Source organism: Lemur catta, chromosome 4 (genome assembly GCF_020740605.2).
Source record: "Lemur catta isolate mLemCat1 chromosome 4, mLemCat1.pri, whole genome shotgun sequence".
In the NCBI taxonomy this organism is placed as follows: Eukaryota; Metazoa; Chordata; class Mammalia; order Primates; family Lemuridae; genus Lemur; species Lemur catta.
The window spans coordinates 58,587,106-58,600,480 of record NC_059131.1 but is presented as its reverse complement, the minus strand read 5'-3'; the positions used below and the strand labels follow the sequence as shown (position 1 = coordinate 58,600,480).

Here is a 13,375-nt window from a genome sequence, read left to right as displayed (position 1 = left end):
CAGACTATGATTCCCAGGGAATGTGAAGCATTCATGTAATAATGGCAATATTGCTCTTTTGTACTTGCTAACAGGTTTTTCAAAACTAAATATATTGTTTAAGAATATATATACATATATATATATGTAGGCAATAAACTAAAAGAAATACAAAGGAACTATTAACACAAAGTCAGCATGGTATCTACATCGCAAAGAAGGGAGGGACACAACTGCAGACACAGCAGTCTTCTTAGATTTCAACAAATGTTCTATTTCTTAGACTGGTGGTGGGTGCATGAATGTTCATTTTATTATTCTTCAAATCACATATTGTTCTGTATTTACAATTCCATAATTTAAAGAACCGCTCTCCTTGCTCAGATTCCATGTTGAATGAGGAAGATTCTGGTGATGCTTTGACTTTTACAGTAGCTTTGCCTCCAGTGAGGGAATGGACATCAGACCATCTGGCATGTATATTTCTCTTTTTAGAGTAATAAACTGGTACGCAAATGTTATTTTTTTAAAAAGTACTAATAAAACAATGAATGCTTAGTTCATTTAATGACTGTGTTCTTATAAATGAAATTAAATTGGTCTCAAAATAAATCCTCTGGGAGTCAATATATCTATCCTCTGCAGGGAACCAAAGTTATTTTCAAATCAGGAGTTTTTTGATGCTTCAATTTCATCCCATATTGCAGCTTCAATTTTTGAAGTGTCATATTCCCTCATCATATCAAACTCAAGCCACGGCTGACTCCACTTCTGAGCTTCTTTCATTTGTTCTTCAGTTAAATAAAGATCAAATCTGATTCCTTTAATATTAAAATTTGGACGTTCCCAGCGTTTGGACCAGGGCCTAGGTTTCATTTTTACTTTCAGCTAAGGAAGATACAAAAAAAAGGAATTAGGCTGATAGACATAAGCAAAAATTCTTCTAAACATTTCATTAAGATGATTCTTTCTTATTTTATACTTAAATTTCCAGTTTCAAATATCCAACCTATACCTTATTAACAGGAACTTCTTCACCAGGTTCTCGTGATACTGGCTTCATATTCACATCAAAAGTGCTATATTCAGGAAGGGCATCTCTTAAGTACATCAAATTGTCATCCAGCCGTTTCTCTAATTTGACCACTTGGATCTCCTGAACTCGAGGATTATAAAGTTCAAAGCAAATCTCAACACCTAAAAAGAAAATAAAACATCCTTACAAAGTCCAGATTCTTCTACATGCCTCAACAACAATAGAAGCATTTTAAATATAGCATAAGGTTTTGAATGTAGGAAACATGACATAAAATTGTCATGTTTTAAGATGAAGATTGATGAAAGAAAAAGAAATAAAATTTAAAGAAGTGAGAAAGTCTGAATTGTTAATAGAATGATAGTCTAAAGAAAAAAATGTCTTCTATAAATATATTGAGTCATGTATGTCCTCAATCCTGATAGTACGTTAACTTAGAGAAAGTCTGAGTAAATTCTTCACTATGTCATGTTCTTGTTTCTCTCTCAATTACTTGAATACAGATCAATCTTCCATGTTAAGAGTAATAGGATTAATGATTCAAAAAGAGTAACTAAAATTTTAATTTCCAACTTTGGTTAGAAGTTCTCTTTAAGGATGGCCTAGGTTTTAGCCCACTAGGGCCCTCTGCATGAAGCAAGCTAGGAACAGCTTTGAGCACATCAAGATGCCACAAGTAACAGTTTAATATAATCTGAATTATCAAATACTTAAGGGTAAGAGTGTATTCTGAGGTTTTCTGGAAGAATCCCAAGAGAAATACAAATATTATTTATATGATCAACATTAGCTTCTAGTATTTAATATTAGGATTCAATTCAATATTTCCTGTACACCTATTCTATTCCAGGCACTGATCTAGAGAAGCTGTGCCTATAGCAAAATCAAAATAGGTTAAGATCCTTCTCCTCTTACAGAGCTTACACACTACTGGATGACAAACCAACAAGGTAATTTCATATAGTTAAGACAATATAGAGTGAAAAAATTGGACCAAGGTGAGGACAACTTTAAATAAGTATAGTCAGAGAAAGCCTCTTTGAAAGGGCCAAGAATGCTACAGGCAGAAAGAATAGCAAATGCAAAGGCCCTGGGATGTTAACAAATTTGCCATGTTGGAAATACCAGGGAAAGGCCCATTTGGCTGGAGCACAGTAACTCAGTGGGCCAGCTGCTTCTATTTGAATGTATCCCCCTACATTCATGTTGAAACTTAATCCCCACTGTGGTGGTATTAAGAGGTGAGGACTTTGAAGAATTGATTAGGTTATTAGGGCTCAGCCTCTACAAACCCTTACAAAACTCTCCAACGCTTTCACAAGGATTGGAGAGAACTAGTTTAGGCTCTTTTGTCCTTTTCCCTTTCACCATATGAGGACACAGAGCTCATCCCCTCCAGAGGATACAGCAACAAGGCACCATCTTGGAAGTGGAAACAAGGTTCTTACCAAACACCAAACCTGCCAACATCTTGGTCTTGGACTTCTCAACCTCCAAAACTATGAGAAACAAACTTCTGTTCTTTATAAATTATCCAGTCTGCGGGATTTTGTTATAGCAGCACAAATGGACTAAGACACTAGAAATGTAAACTAGAGATACTGTACAATGGCAGGCAGGAGATGACGGTAACACGTAAGAGAGTGAAAGAAACAGAAAAGGAGGAACAGACAAAACTGGGATGTATTTTTTGGAAATTGAGCCAAGAAAACTTGTTGATTGACTGAAAGTGTGAAAGGAAATAAAAATAGTTGCTAGTCTGTGGATTAAGTAAGTGGGAGGGTAGTGGTACCATTTATGAAAATAGAAAAGACTGTGAAAGGAACACCCTATGAGGTGAAATAAAGAGATCTGTTTTCAATTTGTTTTATGCTAATAAGACATCCAAACAGAGATGTTGATCAGGTAGTTGCGTGTACAAGTCTGAAATTTGAAAAGGGTCAGCCCTCGAGATATAAATTTGCGAGTTATCATCACATGGATGGTATACAAAGCCACTAGATAAGAAGGAAACACTAAACCAGGGAGTACTGATGGGGAGGTTGAGGCAGGTTATAATACTCAAACATACTAGAGAATAGCAAAAGAAAGCTAATACGTTTTGAGTATTCTATACCTAGTACTTCATGTACAACATGTCACAGTTTTTTGACTAGAACTCTGTGACTAGAACTCTGACTCACACTTACGCTCATTTCTTTCCATTACACAGCTTCTCCAAGTACTCAGTATGACTGAAGTTCCCACATGCACAGCACCACAGGTCAATACAGAGTAAGACAGCAACTGCTCTTACGTTTTCAATTTGTTTGAAAATAATAACACCTCACTGTCAGGAATCATGAAGCATACAACTTTAAGTACAAAACCTTTACTGTTCCTACCATTTTCATTCATAATCTTTCTAGAATTTTCCTACTTGTTTCTCTGCCTTATTATGCATCGTATACAAACATAATTTTGCCTTTTTTCAATGCTTCCAAGTCTTATAAAACAGTGGTAATTTTGGTGATAATTCCGTGTCATAATATAAAGCAGTATGCAGGCATTTATTTTAGGAGCAAGTAACTCATAAGGACATCATTATGTTTGTCTTAATGGTCTCCTGGGTTATTGGCTCCTAAAATGAATGTCCCCACGCTGCTTTATAGTCACTTATTTCCTCCCTTGACGTGGCCATGGTTTGGAAAGTCTACTTCTAATGGCTGTTGTCCCTGTAATACAAGAGAAAGCAGACCACTAAGCGCGTTTAACCCATTAGCTCAATTATCAATCCATTCTAAGCCACAGCTCCATGTCTTCCCTTGGAATTCCCTTTCACTTTCAAATTTGAGATTTCTTATCCCGGGATGCAGAAAACAAAAAAGAATCCTGAGATAACATTTTTTAGATAATCAAAATAATGAAATGAAACTCACCTTGTCCTTCAATAATATTCCTAAGGACAAAAGTAGCTCCCAGGCCTCTTCCTGATCTCTGGATACAAATCCCCAGAAATTGGCTGGTTTTTCCACTGGCATATGGGTCAGCTGTAGTAACACGAAGTATGCTTCCTACAAATGCAAAAGAGAAGTGAACTTTTATATAAGATGCAGAAACAAATAACATTTCTAGGTAACTTCTTAACTTCCTAAATATTTTCATATAATATTAGGAATAAGTACCTCATACAGGCAAAACCCAGATGTGTGAAAAACAATATTCTCTTTACAAAGAAAACTAACCCTCCAACCACTAATAATAAAAGCATCCAGCTATTACTGACCAACATAGAACTCTGGAATATGAAGTACTTTTCTCCTTTCTAACATATCCTTTCTTTCTAGTTGAAATTTCAGAGGATTTGTTCTTCCCCTTGGAGGAATGAATTCAGGACTCAAAAACCTGTGAAAAATATAAACCAAAAAAAAAATTAAAAGTAAACTTAAAAGGCCACTAGAAGAAAAACTTGCTTTACAAAGAAATGAAATATAGTGTTGACATGTTTTACTCTTCATTGCCTAGATAAGTATATTTTATTTTTTAAATTGTTAATGCTCATGAAAATAGTCAACAATTCCTGAGTACTCACCTGGTATTTTCTTACAAACTTTATTAAACATCTATAGCATAAACTAATCCTCACAGCAAACAGGTAGCTTTGGTATCATCATCTCGTTTTTACAGAAGAAGAAACTGAAGCTTGGAAAAGGTAAACAACTAATCCATTATTATATTAGCTACAAATTTGTCAAGTCAAGATTTAAATGTAGGCATGTCTGTCAGTCTTCAAAGCCTATGGCCTTATACTGAGCTATGTATGTTATAATAAATTATGCTGGAAAAGATATAAAATGTATAAATCACCAATTATAAACTAGCTTTAAAAATAATCTTTTTATTGTTTAACTGATTTTAAACTCATTATGAAATATTTAATCTATATTAAAAGTATAAATGACATTATAATGACTACTCATGTCCCTACCACCCACCTGAAGAAATAAGTATCAATATAGTTGAAGCCACTGTACATCCCTCTCTACTCCCTCTAGTTAATTACTATCCTAAATTTGGTGATTATTCCAATGAATTTCTTATATTTCCTCATTTTCTACTCTGAAAATTTTCAAAACCTACCAAAAAAATGAAATAGTAATACAATAAACACCCAAAATCCTTCACCTACTTTTATCAACTGCTAAAATTTTGCTATGTTTGCTTTATGTTAATACACATATATTACTTTTCTCCCTGACCCATTTGAAAATGTCAAATAGCAAGGCATTTCATTCAATAATGTAGGACTTTCTCCTAGATTATCACAGTACCTTTATAACACCTAAAGAAATGAGCATTAATTTTATTAGATAAGCTAATATATAGTTCACATTCAAATGTATCTAATTATCTTGGAAAGGTCTTTTACATGTATTTGTTGCCCAATCCAAGATACAATCAAGTTTCACACACTGTATCTGGTTGTTAGTCTCTTAAACTAGTATTACTCCCCATCTTTGTATTTTTATAATATTGGCTTTTTTGAACAGTCAAGGCCTACTATCTTATAGACAATCCCTAGATTATGGATTTATTATTTCCACATGCCTAGAATAAGGTTAAACATTTTTTTTTCTTTTTATTTCTGTATGGCAAAGGATAAAAAGGAGGAAGGAGGGCCTAAGGTTAGAGTAACAGGAGAAAGGCACAAAGTTGAGTAAGATGCCAAAGAATGGTCTCTGTCCCATTGAGTGACAGCTGCCACTGGTACAGTCCCAGGGCAAGCATGCAATCAAGGGTTTTCTCTCAGCACCAGCTACCAAATCCTGGCCCCACTGCCTAGGGGAGGACCTGTGAAAGTGCTAGGAAGTTAAATATTGTTGGTAGAAATATTACAGAGGTGATGATATAAACTTCTTATTCTATCATACCAGGAGGCATATAACAATATCAGCTTGTACCATTATTGGTTAAAGTTAGGTATGAATGCTTAGTGAAGGTGGAGATGTCCCTCTTACATTTCTTTATACTTTCTTCATATGCATGCATGTCCAGGCAACATATAATATTTTTTAGTATAGTTTTAAACTTCAAAAAAATGGCATCATACTATATCAATCCTTCTAAAGATTGGTTTTTACACACATATTCATGAAATTCATCCATGTTTAAAAATTGGCTCTAGTTCATTTATCTTTCACTGCTGAATAATATTCTGTTACATGAATGTATTTGACTATTCATCGACTGTGGATATCTAAGCTGCCTCTAAATTTTTGTTTGTTACAAACTATACTGTTATGTTCATTTTTGTACCTGTCCCCTTGAATATATGTGTTAGTTTAAGTTACAGTTTAAGTTGTTTACCTTCCGAGTGGAAAGGTACATACAAACTTAATTTTGCCAAATTGTTTTCCTGAACATATAATTTACATTCCTATTTGACTGAACTTCATTAAATGCTGCCCTTTGATAGAGATACTCCATTTCCACTTTTTAAAAAAAGTTTTATAAGAAAATTTTTTCTGAATCTCTAGGTTCCCTAAATCCAAGTTTATTTCAATTTAAAACCATAGAACATTTAAAATGTTTTTAAAATCCCAGAGCCAATCCAATCAACAACCCACAGCCCTTTCAGAAAGCCTATAATCACATCAAGTTTTTCCTCTTAAAAAGGTTTTTTTGAAAGGTTGTGACACAACTCTACAGAATCACTTTCTTCAAATCTTAGGTCATTTACATTTACAGGTTACCAAGGTTGCCACCATTCATTCAAGTGAACCAGGTTTTTATTCACACTGTTTGGAAGAGTAAATTTCAAACACAATTTAGTGCTGATTTTTACCGCAGTACCACGTCGGCCAGCAACTCCCGCCGGAAAATCGGCTCCTACGCAGGGTAAGGGTCTTTTGCGAGAAAAAATCGGCTCCTGAACTTAAACAGGCATAAAGAGGATGTGCTTCAGAGAAAAACTCAGGTATAGGACAAACACCAGGAAAGAGCTTAAAATCCGGGGAATTCCTATTTTGAAGGACTTAATAAAACTGCAAAGAAGTTCTAGCTTAGGGAAAAGCGAGCAAGACAAAACTGAGTCGGACGCGCTCTCGGCCCGCGGGCTCCCCAGTCTCACACAGGCGTCCGTGCAGCGAGAGCTCTGCCCGCCCCGAGCCGGGGCCTCCAACGCCGACCAAGCACCCGGCATGGCGGCCAGGCCCCGGCCTCACCTGCTTTCCTGGCCCGGGAGGCGACGCTTGTCCACGATAACCGGTTTCGGGGGCGGCTGGAACGCTCCAGGCTCGGAAGGCCCAGTGCTCTGCTGGCGGCCGGACCCCGCACGGACCCCTGTGGGAGCGGACGGCAGGGGTCAAGACTCTCGGGCCTGCCCCGAGACCCTGCAGAGCCCTGCCATCTCCCCCAACCCGCGGTCCCACGGAGGGCCGACGCCGGGGTCGCCTCTGACCTCCAGGCTCGCCTCCCGCCAGCCGGGCCCCGAGCCTCTGCCGCGCCACGGCCCACGGCTCTCAAGCCCCGCGCCACTTACGGCAGACAACGGAGGCCGGCGCGGGGAGCAGCGCCCTAGCGGCTCGAAAACTCCCGGCCGGGCCCACTGCGGCCCTGCAGCCTCCCGCCATGCAGGCCGCCATGTCTGCTCGCTGAGGTCGGGACTACAACTCCCAGGACTCAGTGCGACGAGGTGGCAACCACCGCGGCCGGATGGTGTCTGCAATGGGACAAAATAGACAGGCCTCTCCGCCCCTTTCCTAGAAGTCTTAGGAAAAGTGTATATTTCTCTAGTTCCCCATAATGTGCCAAGTTACACCCCTCCGCAGGGATGTTCTCCCAGCCTAAGAAGCTCTTTCTTACCCCTCTGAATCAACTCTATCTTCACTTTCTCGGCAAGCTTTCCCTACGTCAAAACCCCATTATAGGCTCTCATTCCTACTAAGTCCCTTTCAGTACCAGCTGTGATCTCATTTGCAATTTGTGTGATTATTAGATTATTACTTAACTCTGCCATTATACTGTCAGCTCCATGAGAGAAGGGACAAAGTCTTCTTTTGCTCATCGTTTTATCCCAGCACCTAACACCTACCTGGCCCTCCTGCTGAATGCACGGAAAGGAGGAAAAAAAAAATAGTTCCTTACAGAACTACTAGCATAAAGTCCCTGAAACTACGGAAAGCTTTACCCCTTTGAGGAACTAAAATTGAATTTGAGCAGGGCAATTTGAGCTGTGAGTGGAGACAGGTGGAAGAGATGAAGCTGAAAAAGGTAAATTGTAAGTCTTATTAAGAAATTTGGCATTTGTCCTGTCGGCAGTGGTGACATACTGGAAGGATTTAGCGCTTAAAAGTAATGTGATTATTTAACTACTTATTAGTCATTCCAGTTCAATTAATGTCCCAAAGCTACCTCAAATCCAACATGTCCATACTGAGTGTAGTATGTATGTTCCTCTCCAAACTTCTTCCCTAGTATTGCTATCCAAGGAATGGCTTCAACATCCACTGTGTTGCCTAAGCCAAAAATCTCAGTGCCATCCTTGATTCCTCCCTGTCTCTCCGTGGATAAAAGTCCTAAAACTAATGCCTGGCCCCCCAAATATCTCAAGAATCCTTATGCTTTCTCATCCCCCTATCCGTATTTCTAATCCAAGCCACCATTCTTTCTCCTCAGGATCACTGCAACTGCCATCTCATTAGTCTTCATGCCTCTAGTTACCTTTAGTCCTTCTCTACACAGCAGCCAAAAAAGATGGCTTAGAAATGCATACCTGGTCCTTGTCTTTTTCCAGTTCTAAAGCATTCCATAGTTTACTATTGACCCTGGTATAAAAATCAAATGCTCCAAAAAGCAACCAACCTTGGCAGCCTGCCCCACACTCTAGCTTGCTATCCTGAAGACGCCTGAACTGTTAGATCAGCTTGAAAAAGAGGGCCATGTTTTGAGCACAGAACTCAAGGTGCTGTGAGGAAAGACAGGGCTTCTACTTTAACACCACCTTCCTTGATTAGAACAAGATTTGCCCTGTAAATCACAAAGTATCCCATGACCAAAGTTTCAGATTAGCAAAATATTGGCTCTTCTGCCCACCCAAACAGTAGACTTCAAACCATTAAGGAAAAAGAAAAGGGAGGAGAGACGAAGATAATTGTGACTGGTAGTGGTAAGTATTTTACTGTATTAACTACATCCAGAACACTTGGCCTTCACTCTTGCTAGGATTAGTCCTATGGGTAGGGGCAGAGAAATAAAAGACAGACCTTCACAGGAGGAGGGCAGGACTTATAAAACATTTCCAAGCCATCCCTGCTGCACCTACCTCCTTCTAAAGATGAAAGAATAGTTTTGTAGAGATTTTAAAAACTGGAAGAATGAGCCTGAGGAATCTTATTTAATTTTCTCCCGTATTCCTGCTCACCCAGCATCCATCAGGTCATTCTGACCTTAATGTGAAGAACAAGCTGGGGTTATTCCATCAAACAACTTAGCAGAGCAAAATCAAAGAACACAGAGCTGGCTCAACCATTTTATGAGCTAATTATAAGAATAGAACTTTAATTATATACTCCTGTATTTTACACCCATAGAAAGGAGAGCATGAACATCATTACATGGTGTTCAGCCAAGTGAAGAAAGTGTCCCAGGCAAACTCTCTGCTTCAGGTTATTGTGACATCAGGATTCCTCTCTGTTTTGCTCATTATTATTAATACATCCTCAATGTCTAGTAGAGTATCTGGCACCCAATAAATATTTCCAACTAAAATTAGGAAGATCACTCTGATTACACTTTAGAAAATGAGTGGGAAGCAGGAAACTCTTGGAATAATCCAAAAGAGAGATGTTGCTGATCTGGAGAAAAAAAATGGTTTTTCTTAAAGTGTAGTTCCTTGACCAGCAACATCAACTCCACCAGGGAATATGTTAAAAATACAAATTCTAAGGTCCCACCCACAGATGTACTGAATCAGAAACTGGGGATGGAGCCTGGAAATCTGTGCTTTAACAACCCCTCCAGGTGGTTCTGATAATCGTTCCAGTTTGAGAACAATTGAGATAAGGCAACAGAGAGAGAAAAAGGTGGCTAAGTGATCTATCCGTAAGGCAGAGTCAGCCAGAACAAAGCTCTGAAATGTACTAGCTGTGAAACTTTCAGAGTGGTTCTTCCCTCCGCCTTAGTTTCTTTATTGGTAATAGAATATAATTATACCTACCTCATTGGGTTGTTATAAGGGTTAAATTGAGATTATGCATAAATAGAGTTTTTGGACAGATGTGTGGATCATAATAAATTCTTTCTCCCAACTTTACCGAGATGTGATTGGAAAATAAAAATTGTATGTATTTAAGGTATACAACATGATGATTTGATACACATACATATATTGTGAAATAATTGCTACAGTTGAGCTAACTAACATATCCATCACTTCATTTTTAAAACTCCTTTTTTTGTGGCCAGGTGCGATGGCTCCCAGATTCTCTGGAGGCTATAGTGGGAGGATTGCTTGAGACCAGGAAGTTGGGTTCCAATGAGTATGATCGGGTCACTGCACTCCAGCCTGACAGAGTGAGACCCATGTCTCTAAATAAATAAATACATTTTAAAAAGGAGACTATAATCTGGTTCATGTATTACTACATCCAAAGAAACAGTCTCTCATTCCAAAGAGGTGTTGGCCATCATGGTAGTCTAGAAAAACCGGAGTTACAACATGAAAAGTTGGTCAGTGACCCAGCAGAAAAGGAAGAAGCCTTAGCCAAATTTAATAATTTGGGGACTTTCCAGGCCCACTGATGAGTCCATCCAGGGGAAGAGGTAGACACAGTGACTTGCCAACAGTTGTCAAGCTGTCTGATTTCACTGATGAAATTATCCCTAATGTGAGCCTTAGCCTGCTGCCAATAAACGCTTGAAACCTGTGTTAAACTGCCTTTGTTCTGTGTTTATCAAGCAACCCCCTCATTACTTAACATTAAATTTTGTTCAGAGACAGAAAGTACTGAACACAGAGATGTAAATGTTGTAGTATTCTGGTCAGCATGCTTTTTTTTGTTTAATTATAAATTAATAAACTAGCATTTGTTTTTGTTATATCAGTTTTATAAATCTGGTTCACATGAGTCTGCCCTAAAAGAGGAATCTATTTCATACTGTGTTGATAAATCAGGTTCCAAGCTTCCAAAGCCAAAGGGCAGACCCAGGGCCATGAAAAATTTTCCAAAGTAAAAAATATCACGTGAGGCCTCGAGGTACATATTCTGCTTGGATTAAAGACCTTGATATTGCCTCATAAGTACCCACACACACACACAAAAAAAAAACACATACACATTTATTAGCTATATTTTGCTTTTTAGTAAATTTCTCCTAAATTTGCAGCTTAAAAAAATAAGCATTTATTATTGTGCTGTTCTGTGGGTCAGAAATTCAAAAGTGGCTTAGCTGAGTGATTCTGATTCCAGGTCTTGCACAACACTGCAATCAAGATGTTGGCTGGGGTTGTATTCATCTCAAGGCTCAACTGAGAGAAAATCTGCTTCCCAGCTCATTCATTCATTCGTGTGGCTAGAGGTGGCCCTCAGGGCCTTGATGGCCGTTAGCTGGTAACATTGGTTCCTTGCCACATGCACCCTTCCTTGCTATGTTGCCCAGGCTGGACTTGAACTCCTGGCGTAAGCAATATTCCTGCTTCAGCCTTCAGAGTAGCTGAGACCACAAGCATGTACCACCTCATGCAGATCCCAGCTGTCTTATTCCAGGTTCTCTCCTGCAAACTTCACCTGTATCTTGAACCTCCTCCCACTTGCCTTTCACCACAACCTCCATTGTTCTTGATGGCACTTTTAGGCTGAAACATCTTTCTTTCTCTCTCTCTCTCTGTTGAAAATGAAGTCAGTTCCTTTGGGAAGAAATAAGGAACTATCTGTTTTATGGCCTATTTCTCTACCCAGGCAAAATCCGAGTCAGACAAGGCTCTGGAGCTGGGGTGAGGACAGCGGTGTGTTTCTTTCTGAGTGAAACGCTGTTCTAGAAGCTGAGTACTTGGTGAAGGAAGGGCAGTAGCCTCAGGTCTTCTTGGCTTGCCTCTCCTGGTGTGGAACCATCACCCCACCAGCCCAGGCAAGAGTGATTAGGGCTCCAGTATCTTATTTTTCACTGCATACCTTTTTAAGCTTCTTTAGCTTTTAATTAAGTACACATATATTTCCTAAAAATAAAGAAACAAGGAAAAAATTATATTATTGACACAGGAAGAACAAAGAAGGAATAAAAGTAACAAAAACAAATAAATAAACAAAGCAGCAGAATCCAAAATAGTTACATATCCATATGAGAATTTATGATATGAGAAAGCTGGCATTTAAAATCAATACAGAAAGGATGGACTACTGAATAAATGATGTTCAGACAATTGCATATCCAGTGTCAAAATTATAATTGATCCATACCTCACAATTTTGGAAAATCGCTGTCTTACATTTCTATTTACTTGATGTGCATAATGGACTTCTGGAAGAATACCAAAAAAAAGAAAGAAAGAAAGAAAGAAAGAATGAAAAACTTACTGTTCATAAAATGGAAAAGGCTTAGGAAAAGAAGGAACAAGGTTGGAGCTAGAGCTTTCACTGTATACAGCTTTATGCTGTTTGACTATAAATCTTGTAAATATAATTATCTATTCTACAAATTGAAATTTAAAAAATGAAAGATTTTGGATAAAGAAATATATGAAAAACTACAATGCATTCTAAGATAATATAAATTGTAATGGCTTCTTAAATAGAATTGAAAAAACCCCAAACCATGAAGAAAGACTTTGATAAATTTGACCCAATTACCATTGAAAGCTTCTAGATAAAAAACAGGTATTGTAAACAAATTTAAAACACTAATGATTGACTTGGAAAAATTACTTTCAAATTGTAGAAGAGACAAATGATTAATATTTAGAAATTACACTATTGACTGGGAAAAATATTGAAAGATTTACAATGTCAAGTGGAGGAAACATACATTAAACATTTTAAACTAGCTTCTCTACATCTTATCCACACTAAGGATAAACTCATCTGAGAGCTCTAGAATGTTCTGGTAGGATGACAGTCATCCCAAAGGTGTTCATTCAATTTGTTCAATAAAATCTTGTTAAAAACCCAATATTCATTATAATAGAAATGACTAATCAGATTCTGACAATTCCATAATACAGAAAACTATGAAAGAATTAATAATTAATTAGATCAATATCTCATTTTTACTATAATTAAGAAAATATAAATTATGATAAAATCAGGCTGGGCACAGTGGCTCACGCCTATAATCCCAGCACTGTGGGAAGCAGAGGCAGGAGGATCACTTGAGGCCAGGAGCTCG

At 38.1% G+C, this 13,375-nt stretch overlaps 1 protein-coding gene and 1 non-coding gene across 2 annotated transcripts; both read right to left on the bottom strand.

The window, feature by feature from the left end:
- Positions 1–270: 270 nt before the first annotated feature.
- MRPL19 (mitochondrial ribosomal protein L19) lies at positions 271–7,669 on the bottom strand. The gene is made up of 6 exons (XM_045549943.1): positions 7,536–7,669; positions 7,219–7,336; positions 4,281–4,399; positions 3,934–4,068; positions 995–1,176; positions 271–867 (listed from the first exon to the last, which is right to left on the bottom strand). Exons 1-6 carry the CDS (start codon positions 7,636–7,638, stop codon positions 646–648), a joined length of 879 nt encoding a protein of 292 aa, XP_045405899.1. The 5' UTR covers positions 7,639–7,669; the 3' UTR covers positions 271–645.
- On the bottom strand, positions 5,732–5,860 carry LOC123637631. The gene has a single exon (XR_006734986.1). It is a non-coding gene; the product is annotated as a small nucleolar RNA SNORA30/SNORA37 family (small nucleolar RNA).
- Positions 7,670–13,375: the final 5,706 nt, after the last annotated feature.

Coding starts and splice junctions, on each gene's coding strand:
- MRPL19 (XM_045549943.1), bottom strand. CDS start 7,638: ATGGCGGCCTGCATGGCGGGAGGCTGCAGGGCCGCAGTGGGCCCGGCC. Junction 7,337..7,535: donor GCCGGCCTCCGTTGTCTGCC/GTAAGTGGCGCG, acceptor CCGCTCCCACAG/GGGTCCGTGCGGGGTCCGGC. Junction 4,400..7,218: donor CTCCCGGGCCAGGAAAGCAG/GTGAGGCCGGGG, acceptor TATTTTTCACAG/GTTTTTGAGTCCTGAATTCA.